We start from the raw sequence: 12730 nt of genomic DNA on the forward strand, positions 1-12730 counted from the left end.
GTAGAGAGACCAGAGCTTTGTCTGGTAGTGGAAGTTTTGACTCATCATAGCGCAGAGGGTCAATATGCCTGCTGCAAAGAACGTGTCCCATTCAGATCACAAAGTGCATATACTATAAATAGATCAATGGGTTATCACTTTTGTCAGATAGATCCTTTTGTTACTTGCAGTTTAAAAGGTAAAATCCTAATATAGAGCAGTGACCTATTAACTGTCGTCAAAGAGCTGCATGCAAACTGCAAGGAATATATTACAGCTACAAGTATTTTTGCTCGGTCTTTCCTTATCCTAATATTGCAAAAAGGGTTAATTTGGGTAGAAATCAATTATTATTAAAGAAAACCCCTAACAATTGTGTTCCATTTTAAATTCTGAATTTGTGCTTTTCCAGACCAAGGACTCTTAAACTATACAGCCTACCAGTATTGATGACATGTGACTCCTACATCTTTGTAGGCCTCTGTTTTATGTAACATTTCCTATACTCTGATTTACACACGTATGATTGTCTCCGTGCAATGTATGTGTGATGTAAAGTGTTCTGACAACTTAAACTGGTATGAGTGGCGCTATAAAACTAAATAAATCTAAGAGACAGTGGTTATGGAGACTTGGGGGTGCATTGTCAAATGGTGGTAGTGTAGGAATCCGTGGCGAGGTGGTCATTGAGTGGTGGCGCCAACAAACATTGTCGCACAGGGCACCACCAGTACTAAAGCCGGCCCTGAGTATCGAAGTAATTACAATACAGCAAATGCTTGTCTCTATAATGCTTAGGAAAAATACATACATTTTGCAACCAGTGCTGCGACCAATTATTCATAAAATGTTTGTGAGGTGAGAGAAATTTATCAAATTATCCATTTAGACCAAAAAAAACTTCGGAGCAGTATTTATGGGAAAAGGCTGCTAAATGTTTTGCAATGTATATCACCGGTGCACCAATACATTTTATTATTTTTATCCTGCCCTGCATCCGGATTTTGTGGATGTAAGTCAGACCTTTGTTAAACATGCTAGACAGAGCTATGAGAACTTTGCAAAATCCCTTAACTTCACACGCCCCTATCTTTGGTATTTCAAAATTAACCCACGGATGCCCAAAGTTCCCTGATAGACCTTTTTGGGTATTGCACTAAGCTATACACAGACATCAAGTGGCGACACCTAAAATAGATACATTAACGCATGAGCATTCATATTAAAGCTATAGCTGCTAAAAGTGAACAGTCTCACAAATGAGTATATCTCAGAAGAACAATAGGTACATACTTGTAAGAATCCCCAAGAGGAATTCCTTATTATCAGGTGTAGCCTAATTCACTATAGGAGCATAGCCAGGAGTTAGTCACTCAATATCTTCTTCCTTGAAAATCTCCTGACATTGTTTTCAGGAGTCCCAACTCCATCCGACCCTCTGCTACACTACTGCGTCTCTTAGGAAAGATATGAGCAATTTTTGTCCAGAGGTCCTTAATGGCAACATTAACACTGTACTAGGCTTCTCCACTGAGATGACCACACTAAGGTGTTCTTAACCCCGCTAATGCAGTGACCTCATTCCATTTGAGGTTCACCAATCTTGCGAAAGAGGGGTGGCAATGCCTAGAAAGATGTACAAGTCATGCTCTGATTTCTGTGACAGGATGAGGGGCCACTCCTATTGCAATGATATGGAGGAATGCTTCGGACTGCTTATCAATCATGAACATCTTTCATGAGTTTAGGAGCCACATTGCCACCCAAGAAGTGATGGCCAACAAAGTCTGTGGCAAAGACATAAAGCCCTTATATGTGCATTATTTTACCACTGACTGTAGTATGTTAAAGTTCTGAAATATTTGTCTGTGATAAGACACTCCATAAGTCCTACCTAACACTTATAACTTGGTTGTTAAGTTAATATCTCGCCCCTGATTCCTCTTGCAGAGATTGCTATTTTATAACTTTTGTTTGATATACACCAATTGCATATACTTCTACATGAAGTACAGTTTCTACGTTTCTCGACAGTTTACTGAAAATGTAAAAAAGAGGCTTTTAAGATAGGGTGCTCTAGGAGGCATGATTTTGCTAGCAGCCACCAGTCAATTGGTCCAAATATTTCAATGGGAATTAGTCTGCGATCTTCTCTCTCCCAGACAACGTCTTACTGTGCTTGGACTTACCTACCTCACCCCAAGTGTACACTTACATAGCTATCTCTTTGCAGTGGCCGACAGCCTGTAGGCAAGTCTGGAAGTTAAGTTCAAGTTTGCCAGTTTCCTAGCTGGCACAACTAGACCATGTTGTATATATGTGCTTACTTTGTTATGGCTACTTGGGGTCTGTAGTCCATTCTTTGTGTTTATATCTTCACAACCTCCCTTACTACCTATGAGTGTTCTATCTGGGATGTGAGTGTTCCAGTCTTGGCAGTTGATGGTCTGGTCAGCTAGCAAAGTGCTTTATCTCTGCTGTGCTATCCTAATAAATCTATCTTATAACCTGAAGACGTGTCCTGATGCCTATCTAATCTAGTTACAACAGACCACTACAACATTCATACTTTGCCATGAGATCTGCTTCACTTCACCACAGTAGGACATCAATTGGAGGTCTGCTGGACCAGCACACTTCAGCCACACTAAGGAAGAGAGTATCATGCCTGAAAAAAAGGGGGACACCATGAGAGGCAACATGTCAAACGGTCAGGCAGCTCTGGAAGCAGTGCTGGCAAGGTAGAAAACATTTTACTGCCACATGGGTGAGAGTATTTTCTCAAGACGGTTTTTAAAAACTGTGCCAGTTCCTCAGGAGATAATTTGGAATGGTCCAATTAGCTGGCAATTGCCTTTCACGCAGTATTTGATTGACTTGCAGACGTATCACATTCTTCACATCTACTAACATCCTGGGTACAGACTTTCAATGTTATCCATTCTGGAAATATTCCCCTGATCTATGGACATCCTCTGTTGCAGCTCACAGTTATCCCCGACTGCATCCTGGTGACGTTTTACTGATCTATTCCCATCTTGCGTACCTACTCTGGGTAGTGGGTAGTTCTTATAATCTTCATTTGGCTAACAATCTACTGTTTGTCATGTTGTCTGAGGCACGCCCTACTACAATCTACTGTTTGGGTACGAATGTACAGCAGCTTACATACTGCATCTTTCCATTTGAGGAGCATGCTCAAGTTATCTGCTGTGTATGTATTCAGTTCTGTCTCTGTACTGTCACTCTTTAGTATTCTGTCCCTGTGCAAGAGAATGCCTTTGAGCTTTGACTTTCCCTGCCCAGTTACAAGAGTCTATTTGCCTTTCTCACTCCAAGAATTTGCTTGCCTATCCTGTCCTTCTCCAAGACATTGTGGGTAGTGTTCATGTGTACCAACTTTGTTTCTGCTGAATCAATTTGCCATATCCATATTACATTCCACTGTGCTGTGACTAATTTTCAATGCTTATTAATTACTATACCATTACATAAGGTGTGGCGCATCCTCTGGAAATTGTGCTGTGCTTCATAAACTAGCAAAGTAACATGCGATCTTCTTTCACTTGAAATTTGTCAGATGATAGCAAGTAAGGAAAAAGATGTCAGCTGCCACGTTTTTGGCAACTTTAAACTGTTGAAGTCGGAAAAACGAGCCAAAATGTACATTGAAAAAAATTACTAAATGGTGCTATTTGGGGCTTATCCTTTAAAGTTTTAATTACAGAAAATGTTCTCTGAATACCCACCCTACTGCATGTTGTTTTGTTGGTATTACATGTGTGAAAAAAACATTTAGGAAATGCAATAAAAAGGTGGACCTTCAAATTTACAAAAACATTATGCAAACAACCAAGTATTGTGGAGTATCAAAAATATAAATTTATGCATGCCAATGATATTGTGTCAGGCTATAGGGATACTCCCATAGCGCATGCACAACGTGCAGAGCAGGACGCGACCGAAAGGAAAATTGTCCTATTGTTTAGGACTGTGCCACATCGACTTCTTCGTCATCCATCACAGCAGTCCATCTTTGGATTACCACTACTTTTCTTCCCACAGTACGGGATATCGACCCCCCCACCTCTTCTTTTGCGATAATGGTGGGCTCATGGACATGTACACATACTCCAAGAGAGAGTACCATTTTTAATATTCTCCTTCTGATGAGTGCATCCATACATCGTATTTATAGGTACACTGACTATCCCAGCACCGAAGCTATTATCCCTTTTGTCTAAAGGTCAGATGACTCCTCGTATCTGACAAGGTTTCTTTATATACATGGCTACCTGATGAAGGCGCAAACGACGAAACGCGCGTAGGACACAAAACTTTCTTCAGCCATGGCAAATATGAAGGTTCTCCAATATTGAAACTATGTGACAACAATTGAACTGTAGTTATTCCACTGTTTAGTCCATGTTTTGTCTCAAACTACATATTAACCATGTATAATATCCTCACAGAAAATCTATGTAGAAATAGGTATTGTATGAGTGCATGAGTATGCCTGCCTGCCTATAATAGGGATCATGGACCAACAATGTGTTGAACATTGGATATCTATATCGCACACATTGTGAAACTGTTTTTATGATATATTTCTGTCAATTTTGACCTAAATAAACAAAATAATACAAAAAATATCATTGGTATAAATAAATATGTGTTTTTGATACTCCACAATACTTGGTTGTTTGCATATTGTTTTTGTAAGTTTGAAGGTCCACCTTTTTATTGCATTGCAAATTTGAAACAAGTATTTGTGAGGTCTGATAATTTTGCCAATGAAGACATTGGCCTGGCCTGGCCACAATACTCTGGGATGGCGTAGGTGTAATAGTACATCCTTACTGGAATAGAATATACATCATGAGCAATCTTAAACAATACAGTATTCTACCAAAAGACAGTTAATCAAGGAACTACTTTATGGATAGCAGGTCAGCATTTGGAAATATGTGGTGGACAAAGGTTTTGGCAGGTGCTCATATATGCTCTTAGCCATTTTATTGAACACATTCTCTCCCATGAATTATTCAAATTCAATGAAGGCATTATAATCATATACTCTGAGAGCAAGCATTTGGGCAAGCTGGGAAAAAGCAGTTTGGAAACGCTAAGCTAGAAGTGATTCCCTCCAGTCTTTCAGATCACCAGCCTCTCAATACTCAAAGTGCTTGTTTCATCTTCTTCATTTGATCCAAAGTACCCTGGCAAGTCAATCATCCTTTGTTCTGCTTCACTTAGGCCAAAGGAAGTATTGTCATACCATTTATACTCTGGGTCCTGTGGAAAGCTCTGACATGTATCTATACTATTCTGGCCAGGAGTGAGAGGATTGGTTCTCTGGTAACTCTCTTTCGGAGTAAATGTTGACTCTTCTGTGTTCCTCCACGAGTTTCTGTAAGTTGGTGTAGACCCTCGTCTAGTTTTGTTAGTTTCTGATCTTTCAGTTTGTGTTGGTCGATCAAAATGCTGCTGGCCACAAACCCAGTCTAGATTGTTCTCCATAAACCTTGCATTATTGTACTTTGTGAAATAGTTCAGGTTCTCCTTAGTCAGTCTGGTACTGGGAGAACATTTAAGCATTTCAGAACTTTGCTCTGACACTCTGGACTTGGGTCTGAACCTTTCTTCTACTCCACGATCCCAAGTTCTGCTCCATGAACTGAAGGCAGCTGTCTGCCTTGGTGAAAGGGTTGTCATACTTCTTTCTCGGAAGGGCCTGGCTTGCTTGGTTTCATGAAAGCTGGAAGTTCTCCTAAAGTTTGGGTTTTTCCTGTAACCTCTTTCAAACTGTCCTTCTCTGAAGTCTTGGTGTTTACAATGCGATAGTCTGGTCAATGTCTGACTAGGGCTTAGGGCAAGTGGGGCTTGGTGTGAACTCATAGGTGGCCTTGCATTGGGCTTTTCTCCCTGAAGCATGGGAGATAAGACTGAGGGTTCCTGAAAAGGAGACTTGATCCTAAATGTGTTCACGCTATTCTCATCCGAACTCTCTGTGGACAAAGGTGGGTTCAGTATAGTTGCATCAAACAGGGTGTCAGTCAGTGGATTCTGGCACACATGGTAAACTTTTGTAGTTTCCGTTAGACCCTTTTTTTTCATCTCCTTTAGTTGTTGCTGTGCCAAGCGGTAGCTAAAAAGTGGAGGAATCATTTTCTGAGTGTTGGCTTGTGAGCTGTCATGAGTAAGACTATCTTGCCCAGGTAGAGGTTCTTGGGCAAGGTGTAGGCTCCGTCTGTTGGTGAGAGGTACACTGACTGCTTCAGTAGTTGGCGTCAGTGGAGTTTCACATCCCTCAAAGATGCTTTCTCTCACCTGATTGGGCTGACAGATATTCTCCTGATCAGAGTTCTTCCGGAAGGTGGGTGAACAGCCACTGCTATGCCTCGCTGTTGTGGTGCACTTCTCAACCCGGCACAGCTTTCTCCACATGGTGATGACAATGGTGACTACAATGATGGACAAGCACAAAGAGATTCCGCTAATAGTTACTGTGTTACTCGATTTCTCATGCCCGTCAGGTTGCAGAGATGGCTCGCTTGAAGACCTCACAGCTGTAAGAAAGTACAAGAAAGTTGATAAGATGAGACAATTAAAGCTTAAAAGGCCCAAGATTAAAATTGAAATAAAAAATAAAATTGCTATTGATTTATGGGATATTTGTATTCGCTGAAAAAATAAAAGTTGAAGTGAGATTATATCTAGGTGAAAATGTCAGTTAAAAAATAACATTTTAAACGAAAAACTACAATTCACCAGGTATAGTTTACTGAGCTAACTAGAACTTGCACCATGCACTGCTTTTGACCTCACATATTATATTACTCATAACATGTTAAATGACATCAGTGATGACATCATTGGTGACATTACTGTTTTTTGTGTGAATTCAATTCCTAGGGGCTTTTTTTTTCAAATGAAGTAAGATATTAATACGAGACCCTACTATAACGTCACTTTAACATTTATTTTTTCAGTAAATATATTACTGAGTGGCAGTAGCCACTCTGTAGTTATAGTAAGGGTTACCAGAGATAGGAATTCCTCTGACTTTTTACCCTTTATATCTTTGGGTCCATTTGATGAATCTCCACCAAACTTTCAAGACCTATTTTTCCTTCTTTATTGGAAGATAATGGAAAGTTTTGTGGTGACTGGAGACTCTATTGTCGTAGCTTTCCTTCGCAAAGGGAGACAAACCATGTGCGCGCCCGGACAAGAGATGTGCATGCGTACGGACAGGAGATGTGCACTCCGTACACGTGCACATCTCCTGTCCCCGGAGGTTGGTGTTACACAGCACGCGCATCATTCGCTTTCACTTTCCCTCCGCCCCGTCGGCTCCACGGAGACAGCTTGTTTAATTCGCCAGTGGGACGTGCAGGCTGGCGGAGTCTATAACATGCCCTACGCATGCACATCTGCTGTCCACGCGTGCACATCCTGATGGAGACAGGGAGGGTGGACAGCAGATGTGCACGCGTAGGGCTTGTTATAGACTCCGCCAGCCTATACGTCCCACTGGCGCATGATGTTCTGCAAACTCAGGGCCAACTCACGTGAAGAAGCACACACAAGTACCATAGTGGGACAAGATATCAAGGCTACGAAAACAAAATGGCAGCAGAACAGAATGTTTTGTTGTGGGTGAGCCACAAGCGGGGGCGAACAGGTAAGCGTTTGAACTGAGCGCGTGAACGTCTGTTGTTTCCCTGCACAAAGGACGGCATGAGACCCATGAAGTCATAATGCGTCTGCAAACGCTCCGTCGTTCAGGATTTCAGATTATGGTTATCAGTTATTTGCATATCAGAATTTTAAGCACTCGTCCCCCTCCAGCGAACAAGGTCATTTCCCAGATAAGTTTCAGATTCTGATTGCATGCCGTGTCACATGCATGGGAGATTACACCGGGGGCCTTCCGGAACATTCCCTCCCAACCTTAGACGCAGTTTCCCAACATCCAGTCGACTGGAGTGGCTGTCTTACCAAATCAGGGAATCGAAGACTGCCAGGCCAAGCCTTACTTTGCACTGCCCTCTGCGGAAAGTCAATAGCTTTACATTTGTTTCTAGTAAAACAGGACCCGTCGAATACGATCCGCGTCGAATTCCAGAGCCAGTAGGTAATTTGTAGACATAGGGAGTTTACAAGGCTGCACTAGAGTAGCCCTTCTCCCTAAACTCATCCTAATTCTTGGTTCCGCTGTATGGAGACATTCCACAAACCTTTAGCCAAGGTATCTTCATCAAGAAAATGTAGCAAAGAAACCTGTAATCTACAAAGCAACAGAAGGTCACTCCTTATATGGTGTTATTTTTTTCCTATCTTACTGTGATATGGAATACACAAAAGAGATCGGGTCCCACCCACCGCTGAACTTCTACTGTGCAAAGAGTCAGCTTCCCACGTAAGACCAAGTACATCTAGTTTGGGTCAGCAGGGGTTAAGTGCAGTCATGCTTGTGTCTACTGCTAGGTGATCCCTTCAGCCAGTGCTTTAAGTGGCGAGAACAAGCATTTGCAATGCAATAGGTCTCGCATTTGTGAGAGTTTGAGCTATTGGCATTGTAAATGACAATGCCTTTTATTTATGTGTTTGAAAACCTGCAAGCTGTGTGTAAATAAGCACTTTGTACTTATAGTCCTTGCTTATGAGAAGCAAGGCTGGCAGTCTCTTTTACTGCCATCCTTGCTTTTCGTAAGCAAGGACTACACATACAAAGTGCGTGTTTATGCACTGCTTGCAGGTTTTCAAAACAAATGAATAAAAGGCATTGTCATTTACAATACCAATAGCTCCAACTATTGCATTGCAAATGCGTGTTGCTATTGCAAGTGATGTTATGAAGTGGTTTTAGAAGGTATAAGGGCCAAAAACCTAGTACTATCTGTTGCTTTATTTGTAGCACCATACTACTAAAAGTAGCAAGAAGCCCAAAATATAACTAGACAGCATGTGCAAAGTTACAGATTTACTACAAGAACAACTATAAGACTCCCTTTATGGACACATGCTAATAGAAACCAATAACCATCAAATATATAACAAATAAAACACATCTTAATCTACATAAGTTTTCTTTGCATGTTCTTTGGCTCACAAAATAATACTGTGCCCAACGAGTCAAATAAAAGACAGCTTCCTTATGCACTCCTGTGCAACAACATGAAAAAGTGATCTAGCAGTGAGCTACACAAACTAATATATGGAGGACATGATAATTGACCACTAGGAAAAAAATAGCAATCTCAATTTTTATAACAACGACAATTGGCTTTCATTCATTCTGGACTTCATATGTAGCACAATACTACTAAATGTAGTAAGAAAGCCCAAAACATGAACTAGACTGCATATGCAAAATTTCAGGATTACTACATGAACAACTGAAAGACACATTTATGGGCACACTATTATGTAAACCATTAACAAATACATTACAAATACAATAGATTAAAAGAAAGAAGTCACATTAAATCTGATTGCCACTCTGTAGTTATAGCTAGGATTCCCAGAGATAGGAATTCCTCAGTTTTTTTGCTCCCCAATAACTTTCCACCACTTAGACAAATCACTACAAAACCTTTGCATTTTCTGCATTTTAACATTTTTATTTTTGCTTGTTACAACTGTTGATCTAATTCCTTAAAAAAATCTTTTTATTTATTTATCCCAGAGGATACAGCAATTTAGACAAAGTTCATCCAACAAAATGTAGCTATAGCAATGAAACAGATAAACCAGTAAAAAGGTATAAAACATGGTGGTCCAAGAATACAATACCTTCAAGATAGTAAAGCGCAGATGTAATACAGATTTCATAGTGTGGCCCCAATTCATTAAGCCATAATAAAAATAGCTAAAAAGTATCATATTTAATTAATCAATTCATATATATGTATAAACTAAAGGAGATATATACTATACATAACCTATGTTATGGAGTACAAGAGGTCGGAAACTACATCATTATGCACATTTAATGCGGATGTAGCACTACCTAACAGGGGCTGATCGCCGTGGAGACTCAAGGGCAAGCCAGTCCCTGTTTTCCATCCCACCCGTAATCCAAGTAACCGTAGGGCCCCAGATCTTGTTACCTCGCTTCTTAAAGCATCTACCCTTGCAATTAAACAAAGCTCTTTCTTGATTATAGACATGCAGCAGCCGAGCAAGCCAGGCATAATAGGTAGGGGGGGTTTGGGTCTTTCCACTTTATTGCAATCAACAGGTGGGCTAGTGCAACCGAAAATAAAAATAAAATATATCTGTGTCTCCTCTAGTTGAGCTTTATCATTGTACCCTAAAAGCATCATAGGTGGGGAGATGCCAACTTCCCGCCCCATTGCTTCTCACAGAAAAGCTTCAATTCCTTTCTTTAAAGAGTCGAGTTTTTCACAGTCATAAAACATATGGACCACATCAGCTGGGCCTTGCCCACATCTTGGACAGTTATCAGTCTCCCTCTTCGAACACCCAAATAACTTAGCAGGGGTAAAATAGAGGTTAAAAACGGTGTTATAATGTTGAGCCTTCAAGTTGGCCGAAAGGAAGATATACTTTGCTAATGCAATGGACATATTTAGATCAATATCATCTTCCCCTAGCTTCCTAGCCCAGTTAGATTCTACTTTCAGTAGGTCATCGAGAGTAGATTCTACCAGAATTTTATAGATATGTTTTATCCGACAATCTTTATGAGTGATGGCTCCTATAAGAGGGATTTTATCTGAAAAGGGTACTTCACATTTAAATTGTTTAATAAATTCTCTAATTTGGACATATTTAAAATATGACCTAATGTCTATTCCATAGACCTCCTGTAACTCGACAAATGAAGCCAACTGTTCTGTCAAGAAAATATCCCCTATTTTGCATATACCAACTTGCTCCCATTGCCTTCCCATCCCATCATAAAAAGGCAGGGAAAAGGGAGCCACAAAGGTGTATATTTGTGATACCTTGGTAGCTTCAACAGCTTACCAACCTTGTGCCATACATTCCAAACTGCTTTGAGGCACTTAAAAAGTGTTTTCTTATAATAGCTAGCCTCCAGCTGTCGCAATAGAACCCCACATGATACTCTTCGGATTGCCAACTCATATATAGACGGAGGCATCATCAAATTCCTGTTGCTCTGCATATCCCTTATCCACTGTGAGCAAGATGCCCATCTGCTGAAGCATTGTAGCCCAGTAATAAAGGATCAGATTCGGAACAGCCCAACCTCCTCATTCCTGGGGAAGGGTTAGGAACTTTAATGACAGTCTAATTTTCTTATATTACCATATAAAGTTTGAAAACAATGAGTCTAGCTTCTTAAAGATAATACCTTCAACTTCAAGGGGGATAGAACACAATAAGTAAAGTACTTTTGGAAACACAACCATTTTAAGAACATTACACCTACCAAGTATTGATAACTGGAGCTTATCAATTCATCTTAAATCTGTGCTTATTTTACCTATCAGAGGGTCAGTATTAATTTGCCAGATGGAATCCACATTCAAGGTTACCCTGATTCCAAGATATGTGGCCGAGTCGGTCCTGCGCGGATCCTGGAAAAAAACCATATTCTTTGTACAAACAATCTGGGTTTCTCCTTATTTAGCATGTACCCAGACTGCCTCCCATAGTCCTCTGCCAAGATTTCTACTTCTTCTATCACACCCTTCGGATCAGATGTCACTATGGCTATGTCATCAGCATATGCTAACACGTTCGTAGTGTAGCCTCTGACAGAAACCGGTTTAATTACCTGGTTTTGAAGCATTGCTCTAATAAGCGTCCCTCTGGCAACCTCTATTCTTCATGATTCCCTAGCCATTATCTGTATTCTGGCATAGGGGCGGCAGTACATTGCTCTGATGGCAGTAATCAAAAGTGGCCCAAACCCATTTTGCCCGTTTTCCTCATTTCCCATAGATAATGCCATGAGACTCGATTTAATGCTTTTTGAGCATCAAGAAGAATCTGGGCCATCTGATTTCCAGTAACGGAAGCTTTGTCAAACAGGGTAATGCCTCATCTAACATGGTCCATAGTCCCTCTTCCTGGTATGAACCCATGTTGCCAAGGGATGACCAGCAGAGCTATAATCTTACCTAATCGAGCCGCAAAAATATTAGAATAGAGTTTTGCATCCGAATTAATTAGGAAGATGGGTCGATATGAAGCTGGGTCGTCTGAGGATTTACCTTTCTTCAGAAAAACAATTATATCCGTGCCCAACCAAGACTGCGGGGGATCCTTTTGTGTTGAACGACCAGGGACAAATCTAGTAGTAAGGGAGCTAGCTCTACCTGAAATGTCTTATAGATTTCCAGGGGAATGCTATCCGGGCTGAGGCTTTCCCTGAGGCCTTCAGCTGGAGTGACTTCCTGTAGTGTAATGTCAGCCTCCAGTTCTTGTCGAGCAGCATGGTCAATCCCGACTATTCCCCCACCGACTATTGCCCTCCCTTCATCGTGGAACACATCCAGTAATCCTGCCTGATACAGCTCCCTATAAAATTCTGTAAATACTTCAATGACCTCTTTGTGTCCATTGCATATTACCCGTCTTTCTTTTTGATCTTGCCAACATTATTTCTGACCCTTTTCTGCCTCTTGCGTAGAGCTAGATGCTTACCCGCTGCTTATCCATATTCATAATTTTCTTTACTATAAACTTGATGAGCCTCTGCTGCCTTTTGATTACAGTAGCTGTTAATCTCGGCTTTAATCCAAACAAT

The 12730-nt window shown here is 40.8% G+C and overlaps 1 protein-coding gene across 2 annotated transcripts in view; it reads right to left on the reverse strand.

The window, feature by feature from the left end:
* Window positions 1–4978: 4978 nt before the first annotated feature.
* The window catches only part of THSD1 (thrombospondin type 1 domain containing 1), a 112789-nt gene continuing 105037 nt past the window's right edge, over window positions 4979–12730 (reverse strand). For both annotated transcript variants that reach the window (XM_085621779.1, XM_085621778.1), the window contains exon 5: window positions 4979–6548. In XM_085621779.1, the coding sequence (XP_085477905.1) occupies window positions 5134–6548 (1415 nt within the window). In that variant the 3' untranslated portion in view covers window positions 4979–5133. The remainder of the gene's footprint in view (window positions 6549–12730) is intronic.

Source organism: Triturus cristatus, chromosome 8 (genome assembly GCF_964204655.1).
Source record: "Triturus cristatus chromosome 8, aTriCri1.1, whole genome shotgun sequence".
In the NCBI taxonomy this organism is placed as follows: Eukaryota; Metazoa; Chordata; class Amphibia; order Caudata; family Salamandridae; genus Triturus; species Triturus cristatus.